Source organism: Ixodes scapularis, unplaced genomic scaffold, assembly GCF_016920785.2.
Source record: "Ixodes scapularis isolate PalLabHiFi unplaced genomic scaffold, ASM1692078v2 PGA_scaffold1__304_contigs__length_218370807, whole genome shotgun sequence".
NCBI classification, from domain to species: Eukaryota; Metazoa; Arthropoda; class Arachnida; order Ixodida; family Ixodidae; genus Ixodes; species Ixodes scapularis.
The window spans coordinates 149,016,491-149,035,957 of record NW_024609846.1 but is presented as its reverse complement, the minus strand read 5'-3'; the positions used below and the strand labels follow the sequence as shown (position 1 = coordinate 149,035,957).

General features: G+C 45.0%; 1 protein-coding gene across 1 annotated transcript in view; it reads right to left on the bottom strand.

Moving 5' to 3' along the window:
• LOC115318372 (dehydrogenase/reductase SDR family member 7) overlaps nucleotides 1–19,467 on the bottom strand; it is a 68,840-nt gene that overhangs the window by 30,103 nt on the left and 19,270 nt on the right. Inside the window, exons 2-3 of the mRNA XM_029978070.2 lie at nucleotides 9,496–9,645; nucleotides 5,040–5,146 (exon numbers count right to left, since the gene is read on the bottom strand). Coding sequence (XP_029833930.2) covers nucleotides 5,040–5,146; nucleotides 9,496–9,645 — 257 coding nt within the window. The remainder of the gene's footprint in view (nucleotides 1–5,039; nucleotides 5,147–9,495; nucleotides 9,646–19,467) is intronic.

Below are 19,467 nucleotides of genomic sequence, written 5' to 3'. Positions count from 1 at the left end.
GTTTCGGTTTCGTTTTCTCTGGGGTGCTCACTGCCTACCTTCGGTACCGGCCGCGCGGCGGCGCGCCAGTCGCGTCGCACGGAGTGTATAGCTTACGCATTGTGCACCCCTTTTCCTGATAAAGCATGCTTCAATTAACTCGCGCGCTTTCCGGCTCTTTCCCTTACCCGGAATCGTTGTCTGAGAAAGGCGCGGTTCACATTTACATTTCCTGCAGACTTCAGGTAAATGTGCCCCATCATTCCTCTAAATTTTCCCCGTGCTCCTTTAGTCGGTCATTCGCACATCTTCCCGTTTGTCTTGCGCAGGACTTTCCACACGTAAGGGGATTTCGTATAGCACACCCGTGACGCATTCAACATACGGCCTGACATGCTTTGTGGTGCAACCTCTCCTTATACCGCCACCACCGGTAATGCGAGAGCACAGCTGGTCGAGTTTGCTCGGAGCTGAAAAAACGCGCGATACCCCAAAGCGGTTCAACACTTTCTTGAGGTTGTGCGGCCTTGTGTGCATATACGGTACCACCTGAGGCCTCATTTTGCTTAGTGCCTTTTGCATCCTTCCCGTACTTGTACATCATTTTACTTTGTGAAGGGTGCCTTCTACCACATTCATTACGACCGTTAAGGGAAGCCCGCTGACAAACGTCTCGTCACTTGGTTGTTAAAGATTATCTGCATTATCTGCACACGACTTTCTGTGGGCCGACTCTAGGCATAGCATGGCGATAGTTATTTTTACTGCCTTAGAATGCGTGGAATCATACGGCATGAGTTCCTTTTGGGACCGTGGGAAATACAACCGACACGTGTGTCCTTCTAGGAACTTAAAACTTAAATCTAAAAGCTGTAGATTATCCTGCTTATGCAGTTCATGGGTAAAAGTTAATCATTTCTTATGGTGTCTAAAGACCTCCAACACTAAATTCACCTCTTCATCGTACGTAAAAGACTATCGTTCATGAAAAACTTTAAGAAAATCATCTATGGATGTAAATAGATTGTCACGGACGAAGATACCATTTACCACCAAAGCGAAATCCACAGCAGCCCCGCAGGCCGCACCGCACACGAAACTAGGTCAGCAAGCAGGCATTCCGGGATTGGCAACGGCTGGTGCGTCATCCGTCAAATCACCTGATTACGCTCCTACCGTTACCCGCGCACAGAGAACAGTCAAGTGATAAAGACACTTACGACTGCTTACGTGCAGGAATGCGAAAGCACTCCTACATGCGGCGCATTCCTACAAGCAGCGTGCCAGGTCTCCCTTTTTCACACGGCGCTCCGGCGGTGACATAACGCTCCTACTGCGCAGGCGCGGCGAATCCCGCCGGCTTCACGACGGCTTCCGTGACAAAGCATCCGCGTTGCTGTGCTTTTTTTTCTGTTTTATTTCTGAGGCCCGTGCTTGATGACGTAGTTTTGTGACCATCTTTCGGGGACAACGCAGCCACCTTTCAGCGGAGTGTGACATGTGCTTTCGCCTTCAATCTTTAAAAAAAAAACGTTAAAATCACTAAGAATATTTTTAACCGTTCGATCTGTTGCTTAAAATATCTTGCACAGTCTGGGGCTCACGCACGACCCAATGCAGATGCCTCTTGTTTTGTAGAAAAAGCTGCTTGTCCAGAGAAATAAAAGTGCTGCTAATGTGCGCCTGTTGTAAGGTTAGCAAGTTGACAACTGTCAATCCTGCCTTATTCTTCAATGGAAAAGCCATACTCAATGCATTGGCTGTCTTTGTAGAAATCAATAACCTCATCAGACCTTTTTTGTGGCAAAAGGGTCTGCCACCTTCAAGCTGTTCAAAGTGTCTAAAAGAAACCGACTGACATGTAGCTGCCAAGCGTCATTTTCACTCACAATTGTCTGAAGCGGTACATCCGGCTCATGAGTTTTTGTGGAAAAAAAACACACTTAACGCATCGTTTTTTGTTCTTCGAAATATTCCTCCCCAGCCTGTTCAATTATAAGCTTCTACAGAAATTGACGAAAGCTCTTTTCAGTTTTAAAATATAGTTGTGAGTGGCGCTTGTATTTCTGTGGCCTCTTCCTTCTGTCCGTTGTTCTTTACGCCTTACACTATGCTTCATCAGGAAAATACGTTTCTGGAGTTCTAATTAGTGTTAATAAGTTTTGCATTGTTGCGTTTGTAAACGCTCTGGGGAATATAGCGATATTTTCAATTGTTCGACTGAAACCGATTTTTTACGTTTTGCTGGGGGAACGAAATTTTCTGAATCTTTGAAATGTATATTCCAGAAAGCATGTGCATAATCGGAAACATCCTTATGTCCACTAGCGCAGATCAACTATTTTTTACTGCCGCAAAATTCGTTAGATTTAGAGGAACTCGAGCTCTAGTCGGCCGCCAAACTTTCAGTAGTGCTCTCTTTGTCTGTGAGTCGCACTATGACCACAAACAACAAACATTTTGGCAGGAACCCATACTGCGACCAAGCATACTGGCGTTATAGGTATTTGAATTAACTTTTTGTAGCTTATTTATTGATATTAGAACACGCTGCATCCATATTCGGCATTCCAACACACGACGCCAGTTGAAGATGTAAACGTGTTCGCCATCGTGTTATCACATTGATATTACAAAGTGTTTAATTTTATATCGAAGTGATATAAAAAAAAAGTGGGCTGATGGACGAGTGCCGTCTTTCCCTTGTATTTGTCAGGATCGGCGGACATTAGATCAGAAGATAATTATCATGGAAAGTTTGCTAATTTACTAAAATCTGTTAATTTCCTTATCTTTTTGATTAGAAGTTTTAAGGTCATGTTGGAATTGTAGTATTCATAGCAATTACTATTAGAGCCCAGAAAAATTTTAAATTTGCCTAAAGGTAATGTCTCTTTTAACTATAAGTCGATACATTTTCGCGCTCCCCTCTCCCCCTTCGCCCCGATTTTAAAATTTTGATTAAAAAGAAAGCTCTGCCTCTAACAACGCTTGGAAAAGTGACATAGTCGTTTCAATTATATCGTCACTATATCGACAGCGTATCCTTGGAGGGTGGGCAGAACGACAAAAGTGACGACATGACTGATACGACGTCCCTCTTCTAAGCGTCACTGGGGGCAGAGCTTCCGGCTCTCTTTTTGCGGGCAATATTTAAATGAGGCGCGAAACCTGAAACGTTTATTAATTCATATCTCATAATCATTACCTCTTTTAAACTGTTTAGTTGTCTTCCCTTCCATGGTTATTGGCGCCAATACAGCAATTCCAAAGTGACCCCTAAACTCAACAATTAACAACTTATTTAAAAAAAATCATAATTACATAGCATATCATGACGATTATCACCTAGTCTATGTCCGCAAAGCCCGATAAATACATGATAAAGACGTCACTTGTATAACGCTCATTACCTTTAAAAAATATATGTTCTAATTAAAAATTAAGCACCCTGTATAACCAACTTTTGCTCAAGTCGAGGCGTGAGTTTCAAATACCGAATGTTTCTGGTGGCATCATAGTGTCACGAATGAGAAGCAGAGATGGGGTTAATGAGGTATAAAACTAAACGTGTAATGGGGCGAACTTGCGTCCATACAAAAACAGAGGTATAGGCATCGCGGCCGTCGAAGGCGTCGGGGCAGCTGGATCGAGCGCCGGCGAAAGACTGACCACGGCTCGCCACGCGGAGCCCTTTATGCACACGCGTGGGCTTCTAGAACAATCGGCGTAGATGATTCGGCGCGAAGAACATTCGGACCTCGAATAAGCAGCATGGTTTTCGAATTCACCTGAACGCGAAATTTACAGAAATAACAAAAGGTGTCCCCTCCCAGGCATCAAACCTCGAACTGTTGCGTATAAGAACTGAGCGCACGGCATTTTTTTTTTAGCCGAGCGCACTGTTTATTTGGCTAGCTTCGCGCTCGGCAATGGTAATTTGTGTGTGTGTGTGTGTGTGTCTGTGTGTGTGTGTTTGTGTGTGTGCGCGTGCGTGTGCGTGCGTGCGTGTGCGTGTGTGTGCGCGTGCGTGCGTGTGTGTGTGTGCGCGCGTGCGCGTGCGCGTGTGTGTGCGTGTGTGCGCGTGTGTGTGTGTGCGCGTGTGTGTGTGCACGTGTGCGTGTGTGTGTGTGCGTGCGCGCGCGTGCGTGTGTGTGTACGCGTGCGTGTGTGTGCGCGCGTGTATGTGTGTTATATATACAGGGTGTTTCACGAAAGGTGGACAAAGTTCATATTGCGAAAACTAAGCATCGCACCAAAAAAGGCTTATGTCGTATTTGTGCTAGGCCAGGGGCCTATTAAGAAAAATTGTTACAGTTCGGGATAATCAAGTTGTTAATTATTTTCGCGTAATTATTTTTGTAAATGTTGAGTTTAAGGGCATGGTTTCCTTTGGAAACTTGATGAGCGTCATCGAAAAGCACCAAATAAAAAGATTGGTGTGCGATAGAAGGCACGCGCTGCATTTTACAGCTTTTTCAGAAGCCGAACAACCTCGACGGGTCTTTAAGTTTTGGTTTGCAATCGGAGAGCTTCTCGGCACCGACGCAACCGCGCCCCGCGGAGAATTGTGCAACCTGCTTCTCATGCGTTGCACGAGGAAAGCGAAGCAAATGTTAGTTGCACTATTTCTCCACGGTGCGTGGTGCCGTCGGTGCCGAGAAGCGCTCCGATTACAAACCGAAACTTAAAAGCCCGTCGAAGTTGTGCTGTTTTTCAAAAAGCTGTAAAATGCAGCGCGCACCTTCTGTCGCATTTCAATATTTGGTTTTTAGTGTTTTTCGATGATGCTCAGCAAGTTTCTATATGAAACTATGCCCTTAAACTCAATGTTTAAAAAATTAATTACGCGAAAATAATTCACAACTTAATTTTTGCGAATTTTAATCATTTTCCTAAATAGGCCTCTAGCCCAGGACCAAAGTGGCACAAGCCTTTTTCTGGTGTGATGCGCAGTTTTCGTGAAACACCCTGTATATACAACACTTTCAGATTCAATCTTGATGTAATGATACGATCAACAAAATTGACCGGTACATTTCCCGTACAAATTTACTTACTTTTCCGAAGAAGTCGGTAACTTTTGATAGCTGCTGTTCGTGAATTGAGAAATCACGCACGTTGAACGGTACCAGAAGAACCCGGGTTCCTTTCTTCTTGCCAATTTCTGCATTTAAGAGCAGCGAGTGGGGTTCAACACTGACCAAACATTACATACAGCTCTATGAACGAGCTGCCATCTGAACTTAAGAAATAAACTCTTAAAAAAGGAGTGCACAATACTTACTAACCAAAAGTTAATAACTGCTTGTCACAACATTCCCTTGCTTCTTAATGACTGTAGTAAGTAAATGTCGAACTAGTAACGTTATTAACTGAAGAAACTAGTAACGGTTACTGACCAACTTACTATTTACCACCAACTTTTGCTAGTAACTGGCACCAGCTCTCACAAGAGCTAGACTCTAAGGAAAAAAATAGTACTATTTTCTCACAAAAAAATGAGGAACAGAAGCGTCGTATATACTATCCCACAAAGAGACAAAATCTTCCCGTGCCTCGCACACCAAAGACAAACCTGATGGCGGGTAGTGTTTCGGCGCCTATGGCCACATAGTGTGATTGATGCAGCTTCCACCAGATGGAGCTCAAAAATTCAAAATAATGTCGGAACTGCGCCGCTTGCGTTTGCCTCGAAATTCGAGTTAAAGGTGCACAGACGTGCGGGAATATTCAATACACCGCACTAACATTAAGAAACAGAACAACACGCAAACAAAAGCAACAGAACAGCCAAGCCGATAACGCACTCTCCTTCTACGAATGCCAAGTTCACCCGATTGCTGTATTTGGCAGTTTTGAATTTTAATTCGCCTTGGCCGGTTACTGCCACATTTGCGGCATAAACACGTGAAGGATGACCAAATATTACTCCTACTTATTATTAATTTGATGTTTTCTGAGGGAATTGTGTATATCCTTAATCCAGTACCTTGAGAAAAGCCACAGTACTAATTTGATGAATCATGTTAGAAATGCAGTATTGACAGTGATTCTTCTTAGAGTATCTGGAAACTATTTGAGGTTCATTTATTATTCAGTTACCGGCACCATTATTTTTTTACCTTTTGATATTTTTACGTCGAGGCCACCCTTTTCAAATGTTCTGCGTTTATTTGCAACAAATACCATAATTATAGTGTAATTTAAAAGCCGGTAATTATTTTGCGCTATCAAGGATACTCCCAGCCTGCTTTATATCCAGGTATACCAGGCTATAAATGCATGCTATATGACAGGTTTTACCAGGTACAGTTTTTCAGGCACCACAGGTGGTTACTGGCTCAACCTTTCCAGCTAGTAAAAGCTACAGTTACAACCTGTAGCGCGTTCTATGTAGTAAATGGCTAGTTGAAAGGTAGTAACAGTCAGAAAAAGGTAGTAACTGCTTCAGTTACTAACTTTTTACTTGTTTTTCTTTCTGATTGCGTACTGGGTAACGCAAGATGAACACGACCGGCAGCATCTAGGCCGGGCGGCACAAAAGCCATGCTGGAGCCGCCGGGTGCGTTAAGCCTTGAGAAAAGGGGTCGAAACGTACTCCCACATTTCCTATTGTCGCAATGTTGCAGTCGGTTTCATGCTTTGCTTTCCTGACGCACCCTATGCGGCATTTTACCACTTTCGGCTATATCTAAACTAGGCCAGCTCAGAGTGCCGCCGAACGTACATTCGTCAAGGTTGTAGCCAACGTTTTGATAGTTTATGAGTGCGTGAGCGTAAGACCTTAAAAAGGGTCCTCGTCAGCCGAGCACTCTGTAGAAGGGGTACATTTTTTCATCAAATTTATTGTTAGTCAAATTCCAATGTCATACTTGATTTAAGAATTGATATTTATTTTGCTGTGACGATAACCGCTAAATTTTGTAAATTTCCGTTAAAAGAAGGTAAATCTGAAAAGCAGTAGTTTTATTTTTAACAATTTACCTCGTGTTTCATTAAACACAATATTGAGGGTTTGTTTGTTTTTTTGTTTTGTTTGTTTTGTTTTTGATAAGTGTGCATTTAGTAGCGGGTATGCTCCATGATAACTAGGACTCCCGGTTTTCAGATTTTATTCGTTGTAAAATTCGGAGTGTGTTTTTCAGAGTTTTTGCTCGTTAGGTATTCGGGGTTTATCGGCCCTACCGAAAAATCTAGTATAACTTTTTATTATCCCGATTATTGAACCGGAAATTTGTTTCTGGAAACCCAAAATCCAGATTGCAGACAAAGGAATAATTTCTGAAAACATCAAATCCAGATAGAGTCCAGAAAGAATCCAGATGGGGTTCCGGTTCTATAATCCGGATAGCGAAAAGTTATACTGAATTTTTCGGTAGGGGGAGTTTATTGTTTTTAGATTTCCAGTTGGCCAAAATTTGAAGCTTAGCGGTACATTTTTCTTATTTCAAGAAAAACTGATGTACGAAAAAAAACCGTAGACTGAATTCATAAAAAAAGATCACCGGTATCTAAATATATTTATGCAGCCGCATGTGGCGTTGACGCCCTTCGGATTAGTAGTACTAGCTGTCTTACTACGACAAATGTTGAAAACAAGTGTTATATCAATAAACGTTGGTACTTTGATATACTCAAACTCCTCGACGCAAAAAACCTTCAGCTGACCTCCCCATCCATAAAATCTGCACGTTCACATCGTTCAGTATGATAAAATTATGACCCCTACTCCTAACAAGCGCAAATACGTATGGTACAAGCTGGAAATCGTAAGAGTGGTATTTTCGTGATTCAGAACTACATTGGCCCAGTTACTGAAGGAACCTCTACGAGATAAACGGGACACTCCATTTTGTCGAAAGTGCTTGATAAAAAAAAATATATATATGACCTTTTTTCGGTAGCACTATTCTGCGCTCTGACATACTATGCGTAAAATACCGTCTTCTTTGCTTATTACTTTGCCATCAAGACATCGAAATTCCGAGTTTTCGGATAAATCAGAATTGTCGAAACTTTTACCGGCAAGTGTTTTTCGGAGTTTGTCTGATTTGTCGGAAAACACGGAACCCTCATTATAACCTATAGTAATAGTAATATTTATTCACAGGAAATATATACAAAAACAGTGATCTGGCCCACAAAAGCAGGGGTGTGCTTGTGTGTGGGGCCAGGCAAACGACGGAACGCATCGACATGAGGAAATCGGAATCAAATTGCACAACAGAAAAAAGGCACTTAGAAGTTATGCAGTTAGACATATTACAATTAATTCATTAAAGAATGACACCAGGTTTTACCATTACTCAATAAATACGTAATATATAGCACTCATATTTATAGGCACATTGCAAATCACTGAACCTACATTTGGTATATGTATTATTGTATGTAAACTGTTTAGCTAATGCATTTCTCTATATATGATGCTTTGAATATTTTCTCCCTCTCCATCACCATCGGTCACGCACTAAGGAACCGGACCTTGTCAAGCCAACAAATATTGACGTTTTTGTCCGTGGCTCCAACATTTGTTTATGCAGTTGCAAGGAAAACTATATAATTTCATTTCAGTAAAATATAACTTATAGTGTGACTTTACTTTTTTTTAGTTTTAACAGAATAAAATTACGCTGTTTATATTGCCGCGTAAATATGTCTAGGATTGTTAAAAAATAAATGTTAGGGATTTGCGGCAATTAAAAAAGACCAAAGTTATTGGAATTATGAAAGGGTCCAATTTAATTTTACTGTTATCTGTTATCACATGCTTCGTTAAAAAAAACGAGACAGTTGCACAGATGTTTGTCTTCCTATCTATTAAATGGAGGATTTTCTTCCACGCCGTGTTAGAAGAAGTTTTAGCTTCAGGAGAGGAAGAAAAAGCTATATGCCACTCTCTAGCTCTTTTTTTTTTTTAGTTGGACAGGAATATTGAAGGAATAAATAAAAATATGCTATTAGATATTCGTGAATTAAAATAAAATTCGCGAATGCTTGACCTGCTAAATGAGTCAACCAACCTTAATTCTCGTTAAAGAATTGATTCTAAGAGCGAATATGTGGAGGACAACTCAGGTGCCGCGCGCAACATTTTTGTGCAAACGGTAGGCGATCCGCGGCATGGAAACGCCGTACCGCCGAATTTGCTGCTCTTGGAGGAGGGCACTGCGTTTTCACACATAGCAATGGGCGGCTGGTGCGCTGGCCAGCAGAGGGCGTTGCGCGTATATCACTGGAACGCGTTTTAGTGCTCATTCAAGCGCCCCAGAGATACACGAGCGCAACGTCGCTGCAAAGCGATGTGAACGGAGGGGGGGGGGGGGGGGGGGGGGGTAGATTAAAACGCGACCCAGTGGGCCATTATTCTCAATTTTTAGTGGTGCTTCAAATTTTATGACATGGCATCGATCGCAAGGAGGCTGGCCACACGAAGGAACGAGAGGCCCGGAAATTCACCTTTTATCGTCCTGTCAGTAAATATTGACAGTTTTCGACGACACTTTCGCTTACCCAGACATTTCTCCTGAACTGAAGTGAGGTTCTTGACGTTGGTTCCTGACAGGGCAAGGTCTACCCCTACTTTGGCCAGGGTGTAGGCCAAGTGTTCTCCAATTCCACTGGACGCACCGGTGATCCAGATCACCTTGCCTTGTAGGGACTCTGTTGACGAGGGCAAAACGGTGACCGGCAGAAACAAAAGGGCCGAGAACATGAAATAGTTTTGTATGACACAATTGTAAGTTTTAATGATGTGAATAAAAAGGGCTGATGAAGCACTAACAGACAGGCGTACAGCCGGAACGCGCATAATTGAGATGTGTGCTACTTGCTGCTAAACGGCAGTACACAACATAGGTACCGTATGTCTCCAAAACATAATTTCGCTCTGTGGTAGGAAACTACCCCTCGAAAATTAAAAGAAAGAAAGAAGATAAATCTCAATCGGTACTCTACACTTCTGACTTCACATTAACTGTTGGTTCCGACCAAACGATTCGCTTCTCATTTTAGAGTGGTTGAACAAAGACACGGTGCACAACGGCTACTTGTTTTTAAAAAAAATTTAAACATGAAAATGTCAAGGATCATTAATGTAGTAATCGGCCATCGGCACATATTTCATGGCATGATGATCAACACGATCAGGAGGCGAATGATTTAATACTACCGAATTGACTTCTTAGCTTTTTAAATTAAGAGACCATATCCGATGAAAAAAATTGAAAGCTGTCATAACCAGTGTCCAGAATGTTTCTCACCAGAGATGCCGAGAATTGTTTCAAGCCTTAGGTCCGAAGATTTAACCAAGGAGTTTCAAGGGTCGAAAGAGTCAAAACTTCGAATTTATATTACTTTCAGAAAAATTTTACGAATCTTGAACTTCCAAATTTTTTCCCAGATAAATTACATTATTATTCTTCTCACTTTAGATAATGGAGCACTCAAAAATCTGGCATTTTTTACATTTCGAGCTTATGGACCTTTTCCTAAATTACCAGAACATCAAGGAGCATGCTAAAAATGTAAGTCTACGCGCCCCACGCGCTCGCCTTCCCCTTATAAAATATTCGATAAAAGAAACAAAAATAAGGCACTGAGGATCGTGCGTTTAAGATGTAAGTTGTTCATGTTTTGCTTTAGAACTCTTACCACTGCAGCCCCAGGACGTGCAGCGCGTGTAACTACGATCGCAGTGTGTTCCTTCGTGCTTGGGTAATTCAGCAAAAGGTATAGGCGCTTTCAGACAGCGGTGCATGGGTGCCACCATAACCGACCTTTAGTTTTTGTTTCCTCCTATTCCGTTGGCTTCATTTCATCATTGCCATAGCAGGACAGGTTATTGCCACTTTACGTACTAATGTGTCCTTCTGCTTAGCGTAGGCCTTTGTGGAGGCTCGTCAACGCCCACTTCAGTGACTGGGCATCTCGGTAAGACGAGAGAAGGTCGGCAATGGCGACTCAATCTGGCGCTTGCTTGTAGCGTGTATATTGCGTTGACACATTTGGCGATTTTTGAACTTTGAAACCCCTGAAGCTGAGTACTCGACAAACTTCAAACTTCTTGTAATATAGAGATCATTGTTTCATAATACAACAACGCCGCTGTTGCATGACGGGCAGGCCTGACAGGCATGTAAACTTTGACGAGCACGAGCTGAGCTCGTACTCCTGTGATTCAATCATCGGCAACCAGCCATGGTCGTTGAAGAACCCCAGTTCCCATTAAACTAGTACGTTTCCGCTAGGTCCGGACAACGGGCAAGCGTCCGTTGCCCGGACCCCGAGGATGGCTGTGGGCGGTATCAACGAGTATCGCCTCAGCACCAACGCTTCATGGGACCAGTACGTAGAGGGACTCGAAATGCACTGCGTAGCCAACAGCCTGATAACGCCTGAGCAGAAGCGTGCCGTCCTGCTGAGTTGATGCGGCGAAGAAACGTACTCCTTAATCGTCACCTTGGTAAAGCCGACGAGACCGACAGCTGCAGACTATACCCCAAAAGTGACAGCGGTCAAGGGTCATCTGCACCCAAGACCATCGGAACTGTGCGCAAGGTTCCTCTTCTACAAGCGCGACCAGCACCCGGCGAGATAGTTGCAGACTACGTGACAGCGTTTCGAAAGCTGACAGAAGACTGCGGTTTCGGAGATAGACAACTGCCACTTGAAATCATAATGCGGGACAGGTTCGTCTGCGGCCTCGCGCCCGAGAGAGTGCAGCAACGGCTTTTGGCTGAACGCAACTTGACGTCCGATGTAGCCTACGACTTGGCTGTCGCTGCAGAGGCAACGTCGCAGCAACAGCAAGACATCAGGAATCAAAGGCAACAGAGCGGTAAAGTTGACGCTGATGGTGAAATATAAGCGACAATGATGAAACCTCAGAAGCAAGCATACAACGGAAACTGCCACCGTTGCACCTGTAAGCACAAAGCTTTCCTGTGCAAATTTAAAGGTTTCGTCTGCTGCAAATGCCAGACGAAGGGGCATATAGCAAAGGCAGGCCAAAGTAAGACCGCCACAGTAGCGAAAGGAAGGGACACAAAGGGAGACAGCGTTTACGAAGTAGACGAACTCTTTTCAATCTGCGAGGTACACAAAACCGAAGAAAGGATTCTGGTGCCAGTAAATATAGAGTCACAAGAAGTAATCATGGAAGTTGATTCTGGAGCGTCTATTTCTATCATGAGCGAAAAAATGTTTCGCCAGATACACAGGAGACTGATTCCCATCGAGAGTACAAACACCAAGTTGTTAACCTGGTCAAAAAACATTGTCTACAGTTGGCAAAGCAATGGTAAGCGTCATGTTTAAAGTACACAAGGCGGTTTTACCAATCACGGTCGTGGCACAACACGGAAAACGTTTGATGGGACGAAACTGGTTTCGACCGCTAGGAATTGAGTTACACGCCATCCGACAAGTCACTACTACCGACGAAGCGCTAACAGCGCTGTTTTCAGAGGTTTTTCACACCGATTTGCTCGGATTCAAGGGGTCTCCGATCCACATCGAGCTCAACGACGTGCAACCCAAGTTTTTAAAGAGCCGGCCGGTGCCGTTCGCCCTTCGAGAGGATGTGACCAAGGAGTTAGACCGCCTGAAGAAGCAAGGCATCCTGGAGCCGACCCAGTACTCCGACTGGGCCACACCGCTGGTCGTGGTGCGAAAGAAAAAACATAACTTTACGCCTGTGTGGTGCTTATCGTAGCACAGTTAACAAGGTGGTTAAGAACAACGTCTATCCACTACCCACTGTCACCGAGTTGTTTTCCACTCTAGGGTCAAGTAAGATATTCACGAAACTAGACCTAGCCCAGGCCTATCAGCAGCTCATACTTGATAATGAGTCATCAGAAGTCCTCACCGTGAATACGCTGAAACGACTGTACAAAGTTGGCCGACTTCCTTTCGGTATATCTCTCGCACCAGGATTGTTCCAGTGTGTTGTAGACAGCTTACTATCAGGTATATCCGGAGTTGTCGTGTATCTCGACGATATCGTTATCTCGGGCTCGACCGCGGCGGAGCACGAAGGAAGATTAAGAGCAGTCATGCAGGGGTTGCAAGACTCGCATTGACTTGTGACTTGTGACTTGTAAACAAAGACAAATACGAGTTTTGTAAAACAATCATAGAGTAATTGGGTCACAGAATCGATTCCGCTGGCATTCACCCAAGTGGAGAACACGTGACTGCAATCACGAACGCGCCGAGCCCAAAAAACAAACAAGAACTACAAGCTTTTTTTGGGACTAGACAATTACAACAGATTTCTCGAAGGAAAAGCTGAAGTTGCCGAGCCATTGCATCGCCTTCTCGACCAAGAAAGAAAATGAGCGTGGACGCAGGAGCATGAGAAAGTGGGCCAGAACCTAAAAGTGCTTCTCAGCTCTGACGCAGTGCTATTACGCTACGACCCAGCGCGTTCACTGGTCTTGTCGTGTGACGCTTCAGCGGTTGGTGTTGGTGCAGTTCTTTCTCACAAGAACGATGATGGTACAGAAGTGCCAATAGCTTATGCGTCACGGACATTGAGGCGAAGTGAGCGCAATTACGCTCAAATCGACAAAGAAGGTCTTGCCGTAGTTTATGGTGTTAAGCACTTCCACCAGTATCTCGCAGGAAAAGAATTTTAGATCGTGGCCGATCATAAACCGCTTCTTGGGATTTTTTACAAAGAGAAGCCAATGCCACAGATCCTGTCACCGAGGATGCTGCGGTGGAGCTTGCTGCTGTGAGCGTACACTGTAGCAAAAATAACACGCCTAGACGTGTAAACCGTTGTCCCATAGCGGACACGTCGAAACGTGTTCATTTTACACGCAGCCATTTGTGTTTTTTGTCTACACATGAGGTGCTGTGTAAACTTAACACGATACACCGTGTTCTTCTTCCGCTAAGCACGGCTGAGCGTGTTGGCTGAGCGTGCTCATAAAACATGGTGGCCAGCAGCCGAAAACGGGCGAGAGACGAGCCCAGCGAGCCGCGCTCCATTTAGTTGAATTGAGAGCACACAGGACGGCGTTTGTTCTCGTTCGATGCCTTTTATACACACTAAACAGTCTCCAAGCGGCGGACGTAGCTACGCGCAAAGGTACGTACGTGCGTCGTCGGCGGTCGGCGGCGTCGGTAGCTACGATCGAGCCGCTAGACAGAAAAGCGAACTTAAATGGACAAATAACTCGAGCAAACTATTTGAAATCGGGCGGTAACTTCCGCCACCTAGCGGGATCTCTAGCAGTCTAGAAAAAAAAAACAAGTTTGTTAATACGCTACGACCGATCACAGGTGGACACAACTCTACATACATCACAGACATCACCAGTACCATGTATTACACATCACCGACATATACACAAACACAACACCGAACACTGCGCCCGACACTTCCTACTCAACATGCTTCTCTCTCCGCGGCGTATATAAGCTTGACATGTGCGGGTGAGCTCTTTAGTCGCTGACCGTTACAGATTTATAGAAGAAGACGCAAAACACGGCGCAATGGACAGCCGTATGTAAGAACTGTTTGCATTTAAAAAGTATGGAGGCAAAATCTATAATGTTAGTCAGTTGCGAAGAATAACGATGTATTGACGATAAATCCTAAACCGGCCATGAAGACGTCCAAATTTTTGTTATTTTCATGCTAGACCAGTGTTATAAGCAGTCCGACTAGCTTAAATCAGATTTTTTAAAAACATTATTGGGATTTTATTATTATGTAATTAATAATAAATGGAAATGATCCTTGCGCAGAGCATTTTTTATATATTCTCGTGGAGGACATGTGCTCAACACTTCAGTTCCGCTAGTTGCAGTACTGGAGCAGACACCTTCACTTTTGAGGTTGTTGATGCAGTTTGTTGTCGTCTGTCGTGTCGGTGTTGAGTGGAGCGGTGGGGCTCGGGAGTTCGTGGCCGGTGTTATTCGTGATGAGTCATGTGGGGCGCTCATGCGTCTTTTTTTTATACTGCCACTACCCCAAACTTTGAAGATACAAGGGCCCGTAGCACTGCATTACGCTGAATCGCGAGCTCCTTCTCTGCTGACGTCGCTTTCCTGGTACCACTCGTGGATCCTGCAAGCGTTTAAACAGTGTGCACCGTCTCGCCTACATTTCCGGTGACGTACTCGACCTGTTGAAACGTTTTGTTTCCGTCATTTTGGAGTACGCAAGGCAGTTATCTCGTTGCTCTGGTTCCGGTTATAAAAGCAAGGCAAAACGCTCATAGTTCCTGCCCTAAGTACACGCTGGACATCTTCCACACTTTGACACCGGATAACTGAATGAACGAAGATCTACATTCACTTCAGAGGTCACTCTCGCCGCTTCCTCACCGTTGAGCAGCAGGATCAGCTGGCGACAAGCATCCGTGAAAGCATCCGTGGCTTGTGAGCATCAACAGCCCAAGCGCACTCCGTGCCGACGCGGGCGACGCGGGTTTCTGTCAACCGGGAGGCCAGCACAAACCGTGACCGTTCCAGCTCTTCGTCAGGACACGGTTTTGCAGAGAGCAGGGTAAAATACAACTACACAGACCACCGAAGCAAACGCACTGCTATCGTAAATATTGGCTTATGATTGCGCCTTTGTAGATCATTTTATTCGTTTTGCTGGAGAGACGCAAACGACAGGCATAACAAAATCGCTTGCATATTCTGCATACCTCGCAAAAGCATTTACCCCGTCACCTTACGGAAAGCGCGAAACACGGAGTCCGCACCGTCCTAAGCTTCCCCCTGTTTTCTACCTGCTTTACTGAGCAGTTTGTACCTGCTTGTAGATATGCCTACTGAAACTGAAACGGCAGTGCCAGAGAAAACAGACAAAGTTGGGAAAGCTTGCTCGCTCTCTCCAATTTCTCAACTCTCAAGTGATTGTACCATAGTAAATGCACCAACGCCTCTTTCCAAAATAAAGAAAAAGCACTATGTTCACCACGTAAAAAATGGTCTCAGTTAATGCATCTGTGGGCAGGTAGGAAATCTTGCTCCAATTTATTCACACCGCATGAAGAGCGAAACAAACTCGCACGAGATTAAAAGAAAAATATCAGTGGTGACTTAAGTTTCCCTGAAATTCTGTTTGTTAACCGGTCGTTTGCAGGACCGAGTCAACTAATCGAGCTGTGTGCGTCGCTGTGCAAACGCAGTACAACACGAAGCATAAAAACGGCAGATCTAGGACAACAATCCGGAGTCCATTGTTCAATTTAAACGACGTAATCTTGTTGAAAACGCTCACAGCTTATTACTCGCGGTATGCGTCGGGATACTTCCACGTTTTGAAACGGAACGAAGGAAGATTTACTTTTAAAAACGCTCGCTGCGTCCTCCCGGACCAGCTGGACCGGATCAGCTGACGACGACGGGACTGAACCCATTTACGGGTTCAGTCCGTCAACCCCAGAACAATCAATTCGCGTTCCGTTTTAGTGTAGCTTTCTACCTCGAAGCACCGCACTGCACACCACGAACACTTCAGCTCTTTGTCGCATCGCCGCGTTGCACCAAACAGAACGAGATCGCCGAAGTCAACGCAGCGCTGTCGTGAATTTTGGCTTGTAATTGCGCACTCGTATACCCTGTGACTCCTTTCGCTTTCCAAGCACACACGACGATTACGAATGATGCTTTCCGTCGTCCGGGAACATCACAGGGGCACCGTCTCACGGTCACGTCTTCGCTACATGTGCTCGCAAACCGAGCGGCTTTCACCCTTCTTGTCCAACCAAAAGAATACCGGCGCCATGTTAAACGTGCGTTGTTGCCAGATTTTCCCCGACCAAATAAAAACAACGAAAGCCAACCGGTTCTAGCTTCCAGCATACATCCGCGTTACGCCGTGGCCAAATTTTCTCTCTCAGCTCTAACTTAAAGATGACCTACAGATGCAGCAACACTGGCCACCACGGAGCGCCGTAAATTCTGAGGAGGATGCTAGGGGTGTCGCGAACCGGCCGCGGTTCGGGTTCAACCAGGTTCGACTTTTCCGAACTTTTAGTGAAAAGTTCGGCGAACCTTGCATTGAGGTTCGACTCGTGTGCGCATGCGCGACAGGCTGACCAGTTGGCTTCGGATTGGATGGTGATGGCTAAGTGATGAATCAAGGGCAGTGCTGATTGGTTCTTTCAGTTAATTCAGTACAAAAAATTAAGTTATTAACTTCTTCAGTGATAAAAATTGATTTATTTTAATTGCAACTGTTCATAAAATAAAATAACCCATTGCATACAAAAAAAGTTCTCCAAACCTAGACATGCTTGTGTCAAGGTCTGGCCACAGTGTCCACAAAGTCGAACCAGTCGAATCTGGTGAAAAGTTCGAAGGTTCGTCGAACCGGTTCGACCCAGTCGAACCCCGAAAGTTCGACCTAAAAATCTGGTTCGACAAAAGTTCGCGACACCCCTAGAGGATGCATGGGAAGTGGCGGCATCTTCGCTTGCAGTTGAAGTGTTGAAGCCAAAACGAAACCAACTGCAATGTCACGTGTTCAGATCGAGGGCACGCTTTTTTATATCCATTGTAACTGTTTAGAATGAGTAATTAGACCCCTAACTGTATCTGTGGTGTGTAAGAAGCAATTATCAAGACCCCTAAAATAAATACAAACAAGGGTGACATAAGGGGAGCCGCATTGCCATCGTCGACCACAAACAATGGCAGCAAGCACGGTAAGCGCGGGGCTCCCCCTTCCCGCGAACATGGCGTAATTACTTTCGGTGCATATCTGTCTCCGAGACATGTTCCTTTCCGCGGAATTTGTCTCCACAGTCCTTTCTAGGTGTGTCCCCAAGCATTCCCGTGCTTCGGTAGCCGGCAATGCTGCGGTCGTCACCGGCGGTGGTGCGTGTTTTCGAGGTCGGCTACCACACTTATCCGTGTATGACCGAACAAAAACACGTTTTTTACAAACTCGCATGATTTTTGAAAAAAATTATCCGTTACTCAACGTGTAAATTTATGGTAATTTGTGTAAATACCGTGTTTTTCACCCCAAATATTGACCAAGTACACGGGACTTGCTAACAGTGTATGACTATAAGCTTGTGTTTCGACCAGGAATCGACAACACTAACGCAGACGGGTTAAGCCGCCTTCTAGCACCAAGCGATGTCGACGAGCCATTGCCGCCAGGTGACGTACTCCTCCTTGAGGTCGAGTGCCTTTCACTGCAAGCAGCAGATATCGAAAAGCTGACAAAGCAAGACCCTACCCCGGCCAGAGTCAAGCAGTGTATACACGCGGGTTGGCCACGAGAAACCCTGGGAGGATATTTTGCACCTTTTGAAGTGAGACGCAAAGAACTTTTTTTGCATCGAGATTGTATTTTGTGGGGAAATAGAGTGGTCATGCCCAAGCAAGCCACAAGGAAGGTCCTATAATTGCTTCATGCCAACCATCCAGGAATGACAGCCATGGAAACGTCTGGAATCGATCAAGAAATCGAGGACTTTGTATGCCGTTGCCAACAGTGCCAGGAAAACAGGCAGAGCGATCCAAAAGTACCTCTTCACTTTTGGATAAAGCCAGAACAGCCCTGGAGCCACCTGCACGTAGATTCTGCTGGACCTGTTCGAGGTAAAAGTTCCCTCATTATGGTGGGCGCATTTTCTAACTCGGCCAAAGTCGAGATTATGACGTCAAAGAAATCATCTGCAGTGATTACGGCGCTGATGAAACTATTCGCGAAACATAGGTTACCCGACGTAATTGTTTCGGACAACGAAGCGGCCTTCAAAATTGCAGAAATGAAAGAGTTGTTGAAACTTTATGCTGTCCGTTTCATCTACACAGCCTCGTACCATCCTGCGAGCAATGGCAGGCAGAAAGACTGGTGAGGGAAGTTAAGTCTGCCTTAAAGAAGCTAGCTCAAAGCGACACACAGTGCAAGATTTCATGTTTTTTTATTTAAGTAGCACACGACACCTCACTCGGACACCGGGAAGACTCCGGGAGAGCTGATGATGGGCCGGAGGCTGCGGTCTCCGTTGGACAGACTGCATCCTGAGCTCCAAAGAGATCCAGGAGCGGATCAACCAAAGGCCAAGTGGTTTCACGTAGGCGACACCGTCTCCGCCCGGAATTTTGGGGCGGGACTACGATGGAAAGCAGCAAAGGTTGTTGCAGTGACGGAAGCGGTCTCCTACAAGGTTCAGCTGGCCAATCCAGAGGTTCATCGCCGTCATAGTGATCACCTCAGGAAGGTTTGGCTTGACTAGGATGACAACCTTGAAGCTGACGTTGACTACAACGTCAAGCTGCCACCAGCGGCTGCGCCTGGACATGAAACACCACAAGCATCTCCTGCCAGGCGAAACCCAGAAAAACCAGCTCCTCAGGTTGGGCCTTGGCCAGCGGCTCAGCCGGAGCAGCCGCTCAGAAGATCAGCACAAAAGCAACATCCAGTCATTCGCTACGGAACTGTCCCACCTGAGGGGGAAGGAATGTATAGTGATCATTGTTGCATATTACAAC